Here is a 13,771-nt window from a genome sequence, read left to right as displayed (position 1 = left end):
TGATAATTACCTAACAATCAGAAATTCCCAACTTGCAGATAGTGTATAGCTGATGCAGTGAATTACGGTCAAAATATTCCCCTTGAACTACAAATCTATTCCCCTTGAACTACAAATCTTCTAGATGTGTCTTTCTTGGTGCAGAGCAATTTTACATGATACTTAGCTACATTCATTGAAATTTTTGCTAACTCTTTTTTCTCAAGGAATATTTAAATGTCTCTGAATAATGTACTGAACAATGAAACTTCATATTCACAATCAGACTTGCTAATGTTGCACTGTGGTCACATCTTTGATGTCCACTCGTGACCACCACAACATATGCTGGGTGTCCAAGTTTCATGGATACCACCATGCCAAAAATACAGCTGATAATTTCATTTCAGACTTTGCAGTACAGTATGCTGTAACATGTACCATCACTGCCATTCAGATGAACTAAAACTGTATAACTGTTCATGGTTCATGTGAATTCAGTGTTAAGCTTTCTATTACACTGCAGCTTAAGGATTTTATTATATTTTCAGTCGATATCTTTGAAACACAATACACAGTCTAGGGGGGAAGGAAAAAAAAGGCAACACCTGTCTCCACTGTGTCCTTTCCTCAGAAATATTGTCCAAATTCAAGGTTCTGGAACATGGCACATATTTATGCAGAAACTTGCTCACACTCTTTTCTTGGACTGGGGCATTGGTGACAATCACCTCTCGGTTCACTGGGGCAGCATTTTACAATCCATGAAGCTGTCACTCATTCTGACCTTGCCTGGAACCTGCCCTGGTGCGAGTGTCAGACGGTGGTTTCTGTACTGTCTCTACTGGAAGGCAACACAAGCTTCAGAATGGTATATCAACTCAGTAATCTTTATATAGTTCATAAATAACTCAGTTATGGTAACTAAATGAGAATAATGCATGACAGTATTCAGGTACCAATATAAGTGCTTTGCAAAAAAATAACAATGGGATAAGGTATGACTGTGAAGCGCATTTGCAAGTGATGTGGCTAAATCATGCTTTTAGAAAGATATAAGTACAGAAGCAGCAGACAGTATGGCTCTAAAAGAATGCTGGAATTCCTAATGCTATTCTTGGATAACTAAGTACTGTAAGCACTGAGCCTCTGAACACAAAACAAAGGTAACTACAGCTAAACCTGTTACCCCCCCCACCCCCAGCAAAGTATCTGATGAGCGCTTAAGCTCCATTATGCAAAACTAAAGAATTTTGGTGGTATTATTTTTCTGGTCTACAAGGTATCTTATTTTTGTTTACTAAGATTTTTACATTTTCTATGCGTCTGATATCGAAAGGCTTACTCATTTAAATGATATACAAAATGTGCTCAAGCAAGATCATATAGCAATAAAAAATGTATAACTTTAGATGAGATAACCTTCGATATATATGATATTTTCCTTACCAAATTTACCTTAATTATCCCTATGGATGGCAAGGAAGACAAAATATATTTTAATTATAAATGCAAAAGAATGTCTTGATAATGAATGACATTTTTTTTTTAATTTTTCAAAGGTAATAAATTCTGTCTGAAAATATACCATTCCTACATTTTTAATACCTTATGTTATTTTTTATTAACTGTAACGTGTTTATTCACTGTAATCACCATAGGTGAATTGAAAGTAGCTCGACTGCACCTAATCTACCAACACCAGCAATCTTACTCAGAGTCAGAGATCCCAAGGGTAATAGCGGAGATCTTGTGGGTGGCCACCAGAGAGGCAGGAAGGGAAGGAGGAGGCGAAGGTGGAGGGAGCTCAGAGGGGGAGATGTTGAGGTTGTTTACTTCCATCATTTGGTCACCCCCAACCATGGGTGCTGGCAGAGCCTCAGGACTCGGGTCTGTTGGTGGGTGAAGTTGGTGAGCACAGAGACAGCATCACACCCACCCCACCCATGGACACAGAAATGTTTTCGGATTTTACCATTTTTATTTTACTGTAGTTCTATTCTACTGTCAGATGGTGTTAGGATTTAACAATTTTGACATGGTACTCTCTGAATATGTAGAGAAATCAAATTACAGTACCAAATTTCATGGTGTGCTATATCATTCTTTCTGCTAGATACACAGTACACTACTGTATACTGTACAGTAAAACACCATGAATCAGGAGCAACAATGGTTATGACTCTAATTATATGCTGGACACAAACGATCCAATGTGTGTGTGTGTGTATATAAATATAAATAAAAAAATATATATATATATATATATATATATATATATATATATATTGTAATCCTACTTTATCTGAGCGTTTTAACATTTATGATAATGTACAATCAAATGCTTGAATGAAATATTTCAATCAATCAATGGTAAAAACAGGTAAGAACAGATATAAAAGTGGATAGGAATGTAATGCCCTTAGTTGTAGGCACAGTACATTATTTTTCTAAAGGTAAATATTAAGCCCAATGCAAAGCTGGGAAAAGTAATCTAGGTAAATATGCAAAATACAGGTGATGCAACTTGCATGCAGATTATAAGCTCTGGACACACTACCTTCTTCTAAGTTATGGAGAAATCGCTTTTGGCTCTGAGGTGTGTAGACAACTTGCTGGTGATGATGGTGATGGTGGAATGGGTTCGGTGGTGAATACCGCTTTCTGTCTCCACTCTCCACGCTAGATCGGGACTCTGCTCGTACTACTAAGTTTTCTGGGGATATTCGCTGGGAGTAACTGTGAGAGTGTAGCTGGGAGGGGTCTGGTGAGAAGCGCTTGGAATCCTGAGTGGGGACGTGGGATGGGTCTGGTGAGTACCTTCTGTTATCTGGTGAATAACGTTTGGAGTCCAAGGTAGAGAATTTCCGTGTATCTGGTGAGCTGCGGTGCTTCGTCCCAGGAGAGTAGGTCCCAAACTGGCTGTCAGCTGGGGAGCCCCGAGAGCGTGCCTATGGGGCAGTGACCGTTTGAAAGAGGTAGATTTGGCGAGAAAGCACTAGTCTGCAGCTAGATGATACTTTTCGATCTTATTAGTGTTTCATTGTTCTAGGATGTTTCACTGTTTAGCTAACATATCAACAAAAACAAGCACAAAACAGGCATATTACTGTACTGTGCTTTCACTCTGATCTACCAGGCAGTATGACTTACCTGGTCCATATAGCGTGAGAGGGTAGGTCTGGATTCCACACGCAAATTGTCAGGCTTATCAGGCATCTCATTGTCTGAGGCTGTGGTGGTGGACAGCCGTTCACTTGCCCACAGTGGGGATGTCATGTTATGCTCTGGAGATGAAAAAGCAAACAGAATTCAGTACATGTGAAACTAAACTCCATTTAAATGATACTAAAACTATTATCAACAACAACAACAGCAGCAGCAGCAATAATAATAATAATAATAATAATAATAATAATAATAATAATAATACTGTATAACACTGGCATGCATTTGACCCTAATTACTGCTGAAAATCTTTTGTGTTCAGATGGAAGGGACTGCCTAAAATCTTTCTTAAACGTCTTGAAAAATTCTGGAAGTTTGTATATCAAGTAAAAACAACACTTCTGGAGGCAAGAATTGCTTGAAACTTTCCCGTAGCGACGGCTTTATTATGGTACGTTGTTGTTCAATAACCTCAGACTGTCTTGCTGAGCAGACCCACCAACCACAGGGATGCGACTGCCCCTGCAGGGTAATCCTGTGCAGTGAACTGATGCTTCCTTGTGACATACAGTGCCTCGTCACAGCAAGGTGCAGGGAAGAATGTGAAAGATTGGTTCCGTAATGGACACCACATTTGTATTTTTTCCACCCAGTTAACAGGGGAACCACAGTAGGCTCCACATAACCCAATCATTTGGTTATATGGTTACCATCCAGCATTCTGAATGGTTTCCAAGGGTACCTATACCTAGGGCACTGGGTCTGACTACAGTTCTTCTTCATTTACACCACCTGTCATCCAAGATTTGTTAGTCTAGCATGCCCCGGGAAAAAGATGATTGTTGTGTTGTGTTGTACTGTGTATGTGCAGTAATAACCTGGACTTGGATTGTGTACATATTACTGAGTTTCCTGCCTGTTAGTGTTGTGCAAGGCCAACTACTGGGCTTTTGGACTATGGGTTTTTGCTACTTTCACTTTAGGTAAATATAGTGTAAGGAAATAGCTGAAGTGAGACTTTAAAAAATAAAAAGTGAAGGGAAGGATGGGAGAAATAGGATGAGAGGAGGGCAGACACAAAAGAGCTACACAGCACTGCATCAAATGAGTGGATGATGGTCACCACCATCTATTACACAACTGTTGCTGTTGTCACTGCTCAACCCCGGTCTCACCTAACTGAGCAGACCCATCAACTGCAGGTTTGCAACTGCCCCTATGGGGTTGTTCTATAGGTTCCCTGCACTGTTTATGCTGTGTCTGTGTCTTACTGTGGCATGTGCTGGGCAGTGCTCCATTATGGTGTTATGCTGTGTGGGACTATTCTACAAGCTGGGAACATGTCCTTTGTGATTTTACCCATTCCAGATCTATGCCGTTAGCTGAGGAGGGCTGGGTGACGTGCTGCTCTAAGCCTAGCCAGATGAACTCTGATGAGAGGATGTCAGGAGGGTGAGCTTGTAATAAAGTTTTCTGACAAAGGTGTAGTACTGGCGTGCATGTGAAGTGAGTATGTTGCTGTTTTTTCATTGCTGGTGTTCGAATGTCTGGAAGCAGGATGCTATTGTAGTTTGATAATGTTTCTCTGGTGACTGTTTTATGCCTAGGTGTGTTGTGCCTCTCTGTCATGTAATGACAGGGGTGTTGTGTACTGACAGTAAAACTAATAAAAATATACATTTTCAAAAAACATTCTTCTGTAAAAAGACCTTTACCTTTCAAAGTGCTACAGACCTTTGATAATGCCAGGGTAAGCTGGTGGGAGTTGAGAAGACCAATGTGTGGCGTAAAGTGGGCGGATGTTGTGCAGAAGAGGGGAGCCAGTCACTCCCTCCCTTCCTTGACTGGCCATCATGCCCGGTGGGGTGGGTGTGGGAAGGGCCTCCGCAGTTGTATCCAGGTCATAGATGTTAGGTAGATAGCTGGACGGCTTTGGTGGAACTGTGGGCAAAAAAATATATGAGTATATACATATCATCTCATGTGTTAATATGCTGATGATATATTAACTGACTCAACATGTCAAAGAATTTTTTTTTTAATATGGGGATGCCATCTAGCCTCTACACTGGTGGCAAGCCAAATGGTTTCCTGTACCCAGGAAACCATTTACTATGCTGGGTGGTAACCATATAACCGGGGTTTTTGGCCGGGTTAAATGTCCCCCAGATTCCCCTATCTAAAATCACAATCATGGCAAATGTTTTGGAGAGCCTTGGATGGCTCAGTACCTGCTCAGGGCCCCAAGCAAATGGGCAGATTCGTATGGCCATGTGGAATGTGAGAGGTGTGTATGAGGAAAGCAAGAAGGTGGAAATGGTGAATGCGTTCAAGCGTGTGAGACATGCCGTGATGGCATTGTGTGAAACGAAGACGAAAGGGTGTGAATTGGAGGAGTGGAAGGGTGTGAAATGTGTAAGATCAGGCATGAATGGGTGAGGCAAATGCAAGGAAGGAGTTTCTCTGTTGATGAATGAGGTGTTGTAGAGTGGGAATGAGAACTTACAAATGTGTCAGTTCGAGATGTATGAATGTCACATTCAAGTTTGAGAAGGTGAAGTGGATGTGATAGTAGCGCATTCACCATGTGATGACAGAAGTGAGAGAAAGACAGGTTTTGGGATGAGCTGGATGAAGTAGTGGGAGAAATGCCTAGGACCTATAAAAGTGATTGTAATGGGCAATATGAATGGAACAGTAGGCACTGGTCCTGAGGATGACATAATGGGTTGTAATGGAGTACCAGGAGAAAATGATAATGGGAAGTGACTGATGGATACGTGTCAGGAAAGGAGGTTGTGCATTTGTAACTCGTATTTCAAGCATAAAGATACACATAAATATACATGGTATAGAGGGAACAGGGATCGTGTTGAAAAGAGCCTGACTGATTATGTGCTCGTAGAGAGGTAGATGCTGGGAAAGGTTGCTAATATGAGGGCCGTGAGAGGACAATCTGGAGGTCTGTCAGATCATATGATTGTGGTATGCAAGATCAAGCTGAGGGGAATGAGATGGACCAGGAAAGAGAGGAGCAGTCAGGGAGAAAGACTGAAAATTGAGCAACTGAGGATCAAAGAAATGGCAGATGAGTACAGGACCAAAGTAGGGGAGGAGTTAGAATCAGAGAATTGGAATGAAATGAATGTGGACAGCCTGTGGAATGCATATAAGGACTGCTTAGTTATGAATGCGAAAGCAGTGTGTGGTGTGGCAAGAGTAACAACAAAGAAGAAAGGTACGGCATGGTGGGATGAAGAAGTTAAGAAAGCAGTGGAGGAAAAGAGGAAGAAGTACCTAGAGTGGTTACAGGACAGGGGTTCAATTGAAATAAGAACTGAATATACTTAAGAAACATGTAAAGAGACAACAGAAGAGGAAAAAGATGGAGGTAAATGATGATCCAGGGAGAAAAATGAATGTAAATTACTGTACTCTGAAAATAAGAAGTTATTCTGGAAAGAGGTGCGGAAATGCAGAAGTGACGGTGTAAAGAAATGTGAAAGTGTGAAGGAGGTAAGTGGTAGAATATTAACCCTTGGGGATGAAGTAGGGATCAGATGGAAAGAAAATTTTGAAAGCCTGATGAATGCGCATAGAGAGAGCAGAGCGGCTGCAAACATGATTGGATTTGGGGGTGTGCAGAGAAGGAATGCAGTGCCAGGAAATGTCACACTCACACAGGTGAAGAATGCTGTGATGCGGCTGAAAAATGGGAAAGCAGCTGGGGTTTATGAGGTATGCAGAGATGATTAAAGCTAGTGGAGAGAGCGGAATGAAGTGCTTGTTGGAGATATGTAAAAAGGCATGGATAAATGAAACTGTGCCAGCAGAGTGGAAAAAGGCTGTGATTATACCCCTGTATGAAAATAAAGATGAGTGAAATCAGTGCAAGAATTATCATGGCATAAGTTTACTGAGTGTAGCAGGAAAGATATATGGAAGAATTATTATAGAGAATGTATAGGAAATATCAGAGGTCCTAGTGAGTGATAAACAGGGTGGCTTCAGGAGTGGTAGAGGATGTGTGGACCAAATATCTGTGGTAAGACAGATAGTGGAGATGGCTTGTGAGAGGGGCCATAAGGTGTTTGTGGCATTCAAGGATCTGTTAAATGCATACGAAAAAGTAGACAGAGAAGGATTGTGGAAGGTTTTGCACATGTACTGTACAGCATAGATGGTAAGCTGCTAGGTGCCGTTAAGAGATTTTATAAAGGTAATGAATCATGTGTAAGGGTAAATGGGGATCTAAGTGAATGGTTCACGATTGGTGTAGGCATGCAACAAGGTTGTGTGATGTCCCCATGGTTGTTCAATATATATGAGGTGATGAGAGAAGTAAAAACATGAGTAATGGAGAGAGGGATGGTGTTGGTAATGAAAGGTGATGGATGGAATATCTCAAATTTGTTGTATGCTGATGATGCAGTACTACTTGGAAACACCGCACAAGAACTTGGTAGACTAGTGTTGAGTTTTGCTAATGTCTGTGAACGTTGTGCCGTGACAGTAAATGTAGAAAAGACTAAAGTGATGGTTATTGAGAGAGGAGGTGAATCCCAGTGTGATGTTACAGTGAATGGGGACAGACTGGAATTGGTGAGAGAGTTCAAATATCTGGGTACAGCGATAGAAAAGAGAGGAAAATGTGCAAAAGAAGTGGAAAGTAGAGTGATACAAGGAAGGAAAGTAGCTGGTGCTATGAAGGCCTTGATAAGAAACAGAGGCTTGAGTGTTGCAGCTGCATGAGACTTACATGAAGGAGTGTTAGTGCCAACTAACATATGGATGTGAGACTATGATGTGGCATGAAAATGAGAAGTCAAGAGTGACAGCAGTGGAGATGGGACTGCTGAGGAATGTATGCTGAGTATAGAGGGTGGATAGCATATGAAATAATGTGATTTGTGAAAGATGTGGAGTGAGGAAGTCAGTGGACACAAGAATCGAATAGTGTACTGAGATGCTATGATCATGTGGAGAGAATGGATAATAACAGAGTGGTGAAAAAGGTATATCTGAGTGAATCTGGAGGAGGAAGGAGGTGCAGTAGACCAAGAAGGTGGAAGGATATGGTGGATGAGTGTGTGAGGAAGAGAGGTATGCAAGTTGATAAGGCTAGGGGACTGACAAGAGATCGAGCTGGCTGGATGAATGTTGTGAGAAGAAGTGCACAATCAGGGATTTGGCACCCCTTTAAACGTGGGAGTGTCCAGACTGACTATATCGGATATGTTTATGTGAAGCTAAAGAATGTGGTGTTTTTGGCGTATCAGATGGAGCCAGGATTCCTGGGGACTTGAATGATGACTGAATGCAAGTGTGGCCCACTGGACTGGGCAGACTTAGGCAGTCTGGACATGCTACTCCTCACCCTAGGGTGGAGGTCCGGACGATGACGATGATGATGATGAATCACATCTATCCCCACCATTTAGGTGAGAATTAGGATGAGGATTATATTTATGTCTACATTTATGTTTCTAAAGGCATTAATCAATCATGCATATTGCTTTGTTTCATCATGCATATTGTTCTGTTGATAAAGGCTCCAACATACATGCATGCATCAGCCTTGGTCACCTAATGGTGGCTCTCCATGCTACTTGACCTCTGGCAATTCAGTCTCTTTTCCCTGAGGTCACACTCTATGACTCTGACCCAGGTCTTTTTCGGTCTGCCTCTTGCAACCCTACCTATAATGTTCACACTTCTCACTTTCTGCAGCCAACTGTCATCCCCCATCCTCTCCACATACCCAAACCATCCCCCCTCCTCATCACAGCACCAATACTCTCCAGTCCCACTCTTCCTCTCAAATCTTCCATCATAAAGATTGCCCCCCCAGGCCTTGCATTCAAGGATGCACTGCACATCCACCTAATCACTGTCATTTCTGTAAGATTGAGCCCAAAAATATCCTCGTCCTTTACTGCCAAGGTCTCGCTACCATTCAGCAAAACGCTCCTAAAATATGCCAGATTCAAAGATCCCTTAGCACAGAGGGAAAACCCTCTCTATACCACTAGAGGCAACAGCTTCCTGAACTTCTTACAACCACTCCTCAAAGACTTCTTAGTCCAGCCTAACCCAGGAGATAGATTATAGTTGTGTCGCAGGGATATGTATGTGCAGTAATCTCAATGTGGACTTGGACTGTGTAAATATGGTTGAGTTTTCTGTCTGTCAGTGTTGTGCAAAGTCAACTACTGGACTTCTGATCTGGAGGTCTTTGTTACATTCACTCTGGGTTGAAATGGTGCAGGGAAATAGCTAACACACTATGGACAACTACTATATCAACCCCATCTTTACTGAAATGCATTTGACAGTACATGTGTACTTCCATTCTTAAAGCCACTGAGGTACCAAGAAAATTTTGGAAGTACACATGTACTTTCAAACATTATGGTTGTCTGCAAGGTTCTGCTGCCTCAGTATGGCTCTTATAATCCTTCCACGTGGTTCTCAGCTACAGAAGAAGTTGGACTATATGGTAACACTCCTTTTTTCTCGGACAATGGTAACATTATTACGTCATACATATGTCATGAAACCTCATTAGTTTCGACCAATTGTAGACTGCATATAGGACGTTATTTCTCAATCACCAATCAGATTATCAGCCACCCCACCACTCAAGCCTCCCCTGTGAGTCTGCAACTATTTTTCAAGTAAATTTGTGAATGATGACTTAGTGTGCCAGCAGCCTTGGAGGGAATGTGTGCTCTGTGCTAAACCCTGCCGCAGACCCCGTTATATGGAAACACGTCGTCAAGTGATGAGGAGGAGGATTTTCCCCATCATTTAGACAGTGACCTGGATAATCTGATTATGAGTGGTTTTCTGAGGAAAGGTGACGATGATCCATTATATGAGCCAGAAGAGAGTGAGGGTGGGAACACAGATGACAGTGAAAGTTATGTGTCGAGTGTGTCTGCCTTGAGTTCTGACACCTCTTCAACTCCTCACACATTTAGGTTACTCAGTGACCCTTTTTCAGACAAAAGACCAAATGATTTGCCGAATGTGTTGGAAGATTTTTCTGAATGTGCATCCGGAAGTAATTTATCAAAATGAAAATCACCTCTACAGTGCGTTTGATTGTTTCATGTTATTTATGACAAAAGAGACAGTGCAAACATTTGTTCTTGGATAAACACATGTGCAGATAAATTTTTCATTGAGAACCCAACAAAAGGCGAGAGGAGTTTCATGGGTAGGAGATGGGTTGATATAACTGAAGGTGAGTTCTTTGTGTTTCTTTATGTTCAGCTGAACATTACCAGGCCTGGCATGACCAGTAACCCCCACGCATTCCTTTCTCTCATCTTTCTCTTACTATCCCTTCTTTTTCTCTTCGTTTTATTTTTCTTTACTTTTATACTTCCTACATCTATATTCTTTTCCTTTTACATCAGTTTTTCCCCTCTTCCTTCATTTTTTCTTCACTTCTTTTATTCTTCTTTATCGCATATGGCCTTGCCTTGCCTGGTTGCATCTGCCTTGGAGCGCATCTGTATATAGGTCACCTTCTCACCCACAAAAAAACTAATATTTACTGCAAGAAATCAACATAAATTACAAGGTTAGTAAATACATGTGTAAACTGTTCATATTACTGTTTTCACGCCTAAATACTTATTGGTTATTTATGTATGTATATTTTTACAAAACTTATGAAAATAACAAAAATATGTAATATATATATATATATATATATATATATATATATTTTTTTTTGGGGGGGAGCCCGGTAGCTCAGTGGTAGGGTGTCAGGCTTGTAATCATGAGGTTGCGAGTTCGAGCCCCGCCCAGTAGCTGCTGTGCTGGGAGAGGTAGTGCTCTCCTGCAACCCTAGCAGGGCTATATGATCTAATGAGCTCTAGCTCAGGGATTAATACCCTTTTATTTATTTATTTATTTTTTTGGTACAATCTTTTGGGGCTTATCTGATGACTGAAGCAAAAAAAAAAAAAAAAGTAATAATAATAAATAAATAACACAAAGTTATTAGCTTGGACGCGATGATGAATTACCCCCCAACACACATTGCACCAGAAATATTGCATAACAACTCGGTGTGGGGGGGGTGGCCGCCGATGCAGGACATGGTGCTCGGTAAAGAAGGGGTTAATATCCATAAAGTGGCACCAGCCATCACAATACAGTATTCACACTAAAATACAGTATAATACCGTACTGTGCTGTATATATCTCATGCGGTATTGTACGGGTTGAAAATAAATGTCAATAATATTTTTACACCTTACACTGTAATATCCCATGTTTTTATACATTTTTGTCATGATGTTATGTATTCTTTACCTTGATTCAGCATTTATTTTTTTCAGTTAAATGATACTTGAGACTCATGTATATTATCTTTTGTGATATTTATCCACATTACTAAAAGGAGATGTCGTAGGTAGTTTAACTGATTATCACAAGGGGCCTTAAGGGGTGGCTGAGCGCTTGACTGTTTACATTCTCTGTGACAGGACAGTGTCCTTCAGCCTCGAGCTTTTTATTCTTGTGACCCCATTATGAGTTAGTATATTGACTTCTTATCCCCTAAATGGTATGTTGATAGTATTAAATCTATGCCAGTAATGTTTTGAAAGTTATATCTGCCCTGGAAATTGTGAGATATGAGAAATACAGGCATACCCTGATATCCAGTGCATTGATAACCGACAACTTATTACATCGAACCAAAGAAACTGAGGAACATTCCCACAATCCGAACGGCCATTGCTTCGCTAGTCTGAACACTCTGCCACTCCCTAGCTTTGAAATGTGCACATCCAAATGCTGATGTGGTGGTGTGTGTGGCTCTCCCTGCCCTCCCTCCATCCCCTTGCTTCTTCTCCCCCCGTCCTCACCCCTCACAACCAGCTGTGGAAAGAAAAGGAATGCTGAGGGTGGGAAAATGTGAAGGGGAGAGAACACAAAGGGAGATAGAAAGGCTAGGGAGGAAGGGAATGAAAGAATATGAGAAGTGGGAGGGAAGGAACATAAAGTGTGAGAAGGAGAGGGGGTGAAAAAAGACAAAGGGAAGGAAGAAAAGGAAAATGGGGGAGGGAGAGAGGGAGAAAGTGAGGGGAAGAGAAGAAAACAGAGGGGGAGAGAGAGAGAGAGAGAGAGAATTGGGAGGAAGGGATGGAAAAAAGGAGAATATGAGAAGGAGGAGGCAGGGAGGGAGAGAGGAAGTGTGAGAAGCAAAGGGATAGAAAGGAGAGAGAGGGAGGGTAAGAGGACGAATGTGAAGAAAGAGTAGAAAACAGTGGGGGAAAACAGAGAGAAGGGAGAGAGAACTGGGAGGGAGGGAGGGAAAGAAAGAAAACATGAGAAGAAAAGGGAGAGAGGGAGAGATGATACAGTGTGAGAAGCAGAGGGAGCAGGGAGGGATGAAAATGAATATGGAGTAGGGAGAGAAGAAGAAAGTGATAGAGAGAGAAGAAAACAGATGGAGAAAGAAAGAGAGAATAGGGAGGATGGGATGGAAAAAGAGGGTGAACAGAAGATGGGAGGGAAGATAGTAAGCTATGAGAAGCAGAGGGAGGGAAGAAAATGACATTGCAGGAGGGAAAGAGGGAGTGAAAAATGTGAGACAGGAAGACTATGTAGGGAGGGAAGATTGGAGAAGGAGGGAAAGAAGGGGAAGAAAAAGAGGGAGAGTGTGAAGGATGTACGAGAGAAAGGAAAAAACTGTGAGAGTATTAGATGAAGAAAGATGTGAAAGATGTAGAAGAAGGAAAGGTAAAGATAGTGAAAAGTCAGACAAAAGTGTGTTCTTACCTAGTTGTTCTGACCTAATTGTATCTTTACAGGAATGAGTCGAGCTCGTACTGTGCCATGTGTTAAACCATTTTTATCATACACATCCTTGAATTTCTGAATAGTTTTTGCACACACTATTTCATTCGGCTGTGCATTCCACTGATCAATTACTCTATTTGGGACACTGAATTTCCTTACGTCTTTATCACCTCTCTTTTTATGTAGTTTTTTAGTGTCCTCTTGCTGATGCTTCCCCTGTGGGTTATATATTCATTTATGTCTATTTTCTCTTTCCCTGAGGTGCATTTATATAGCATAATCATATCTCCTCTAATCCTTCTCTCCTGTAGTGTTGGTAAATTCAGTTTTTCTAGTCTTTCTTCATAGCATAGATCCCTCAAGTTTGGTACCCATCTTGTTGCTGCCCTTAGTACTTTTTCAATGTTATCTATGTGTTTTTTGAAATGAGGATTCCAGACTACTGATGCATACTCCAGGCTGGTCTGATGAATGATGTTATTATCTTTCTCAGCATGTTTTCATTTATATATGTGAATGCTATTCTCATATTTGCAAACAGTGTATACATGTTCCATACCTTCTCACTAATATGGTCATCTGTTACTGACAATCATTCCTAGGTCCTTCTCCCTTTCTGATATGTGTAGGGTTGATCTTCCTGACTTATAATCCCAATCTGGTCTTTTTTCTCACTTTTAGCAAACTTGATTACATGACACTTGTCCACATTATATATCATCTGCCATTTATTGCTCCATTCATGAAGCTTATTCAATTCCTCTTGCAGCTCTCTGCAAGAATCTGTGTTAGTAATTTT

The 13,771-nt window shown here is 41.2% G+C and overlaps 1 protein-coding gene across 1 annotated transcript in view; it reads right to left on the bottom strand.

Moving 5' to 3' along the window:
* Positions 1-582: 582 nt before the first annotated feature.
* Positions 583-13,771, bottom strand: part of stan (Protocadherin-like wing polarity protein stan) — a 158,909-nt gene continuing 145,720 nt past the window's right edge. Inside the window, exons 28-32 of the mRNA XM_080284512.1 lie at positions 4,882-5,088; positions 3,133-3,266; positions 2,540-2,930; positions 1,694-1,871; positions 583-823 (exon numbers count right to left, since the gene is read on the bottom strand). Of these exons, the coding sequence (XP_080140638.1) occupies positions 796-823; positions 1,694-1,871; positions 2,540-2,930; positions 3,133-3,266; positions 4,882-5,088 (938 nt within the window). The 3' untranslated portion in view covers positions 583-795. The remainder of the gene's footprint in view (positions 824-1,693; positions 1,872-2,539; positions 2,931-3,132; positions 3,267-4,881; positions 5,089-13,771) is intronic.

The sequence above is a fragment of the Coenobita brevimanus genome, chromosome 101, assembly GCF_032717465.1.
Source record: "Coenobita brevimanus isolate Jiangsu-jjx chromosome 101, ASM3271746v2, whole genome shotgun sequence".
Classification (NCBI taxonomy): Eukaryota; Metazoa; Arthropoda; class Malacostraca; order Decapoda; family Coenobitidae; genus Coenobita; species Coenobita brevimanus.
This window is presented reverse-complemented; position numbering and strand designations above follow the sequence as displayed.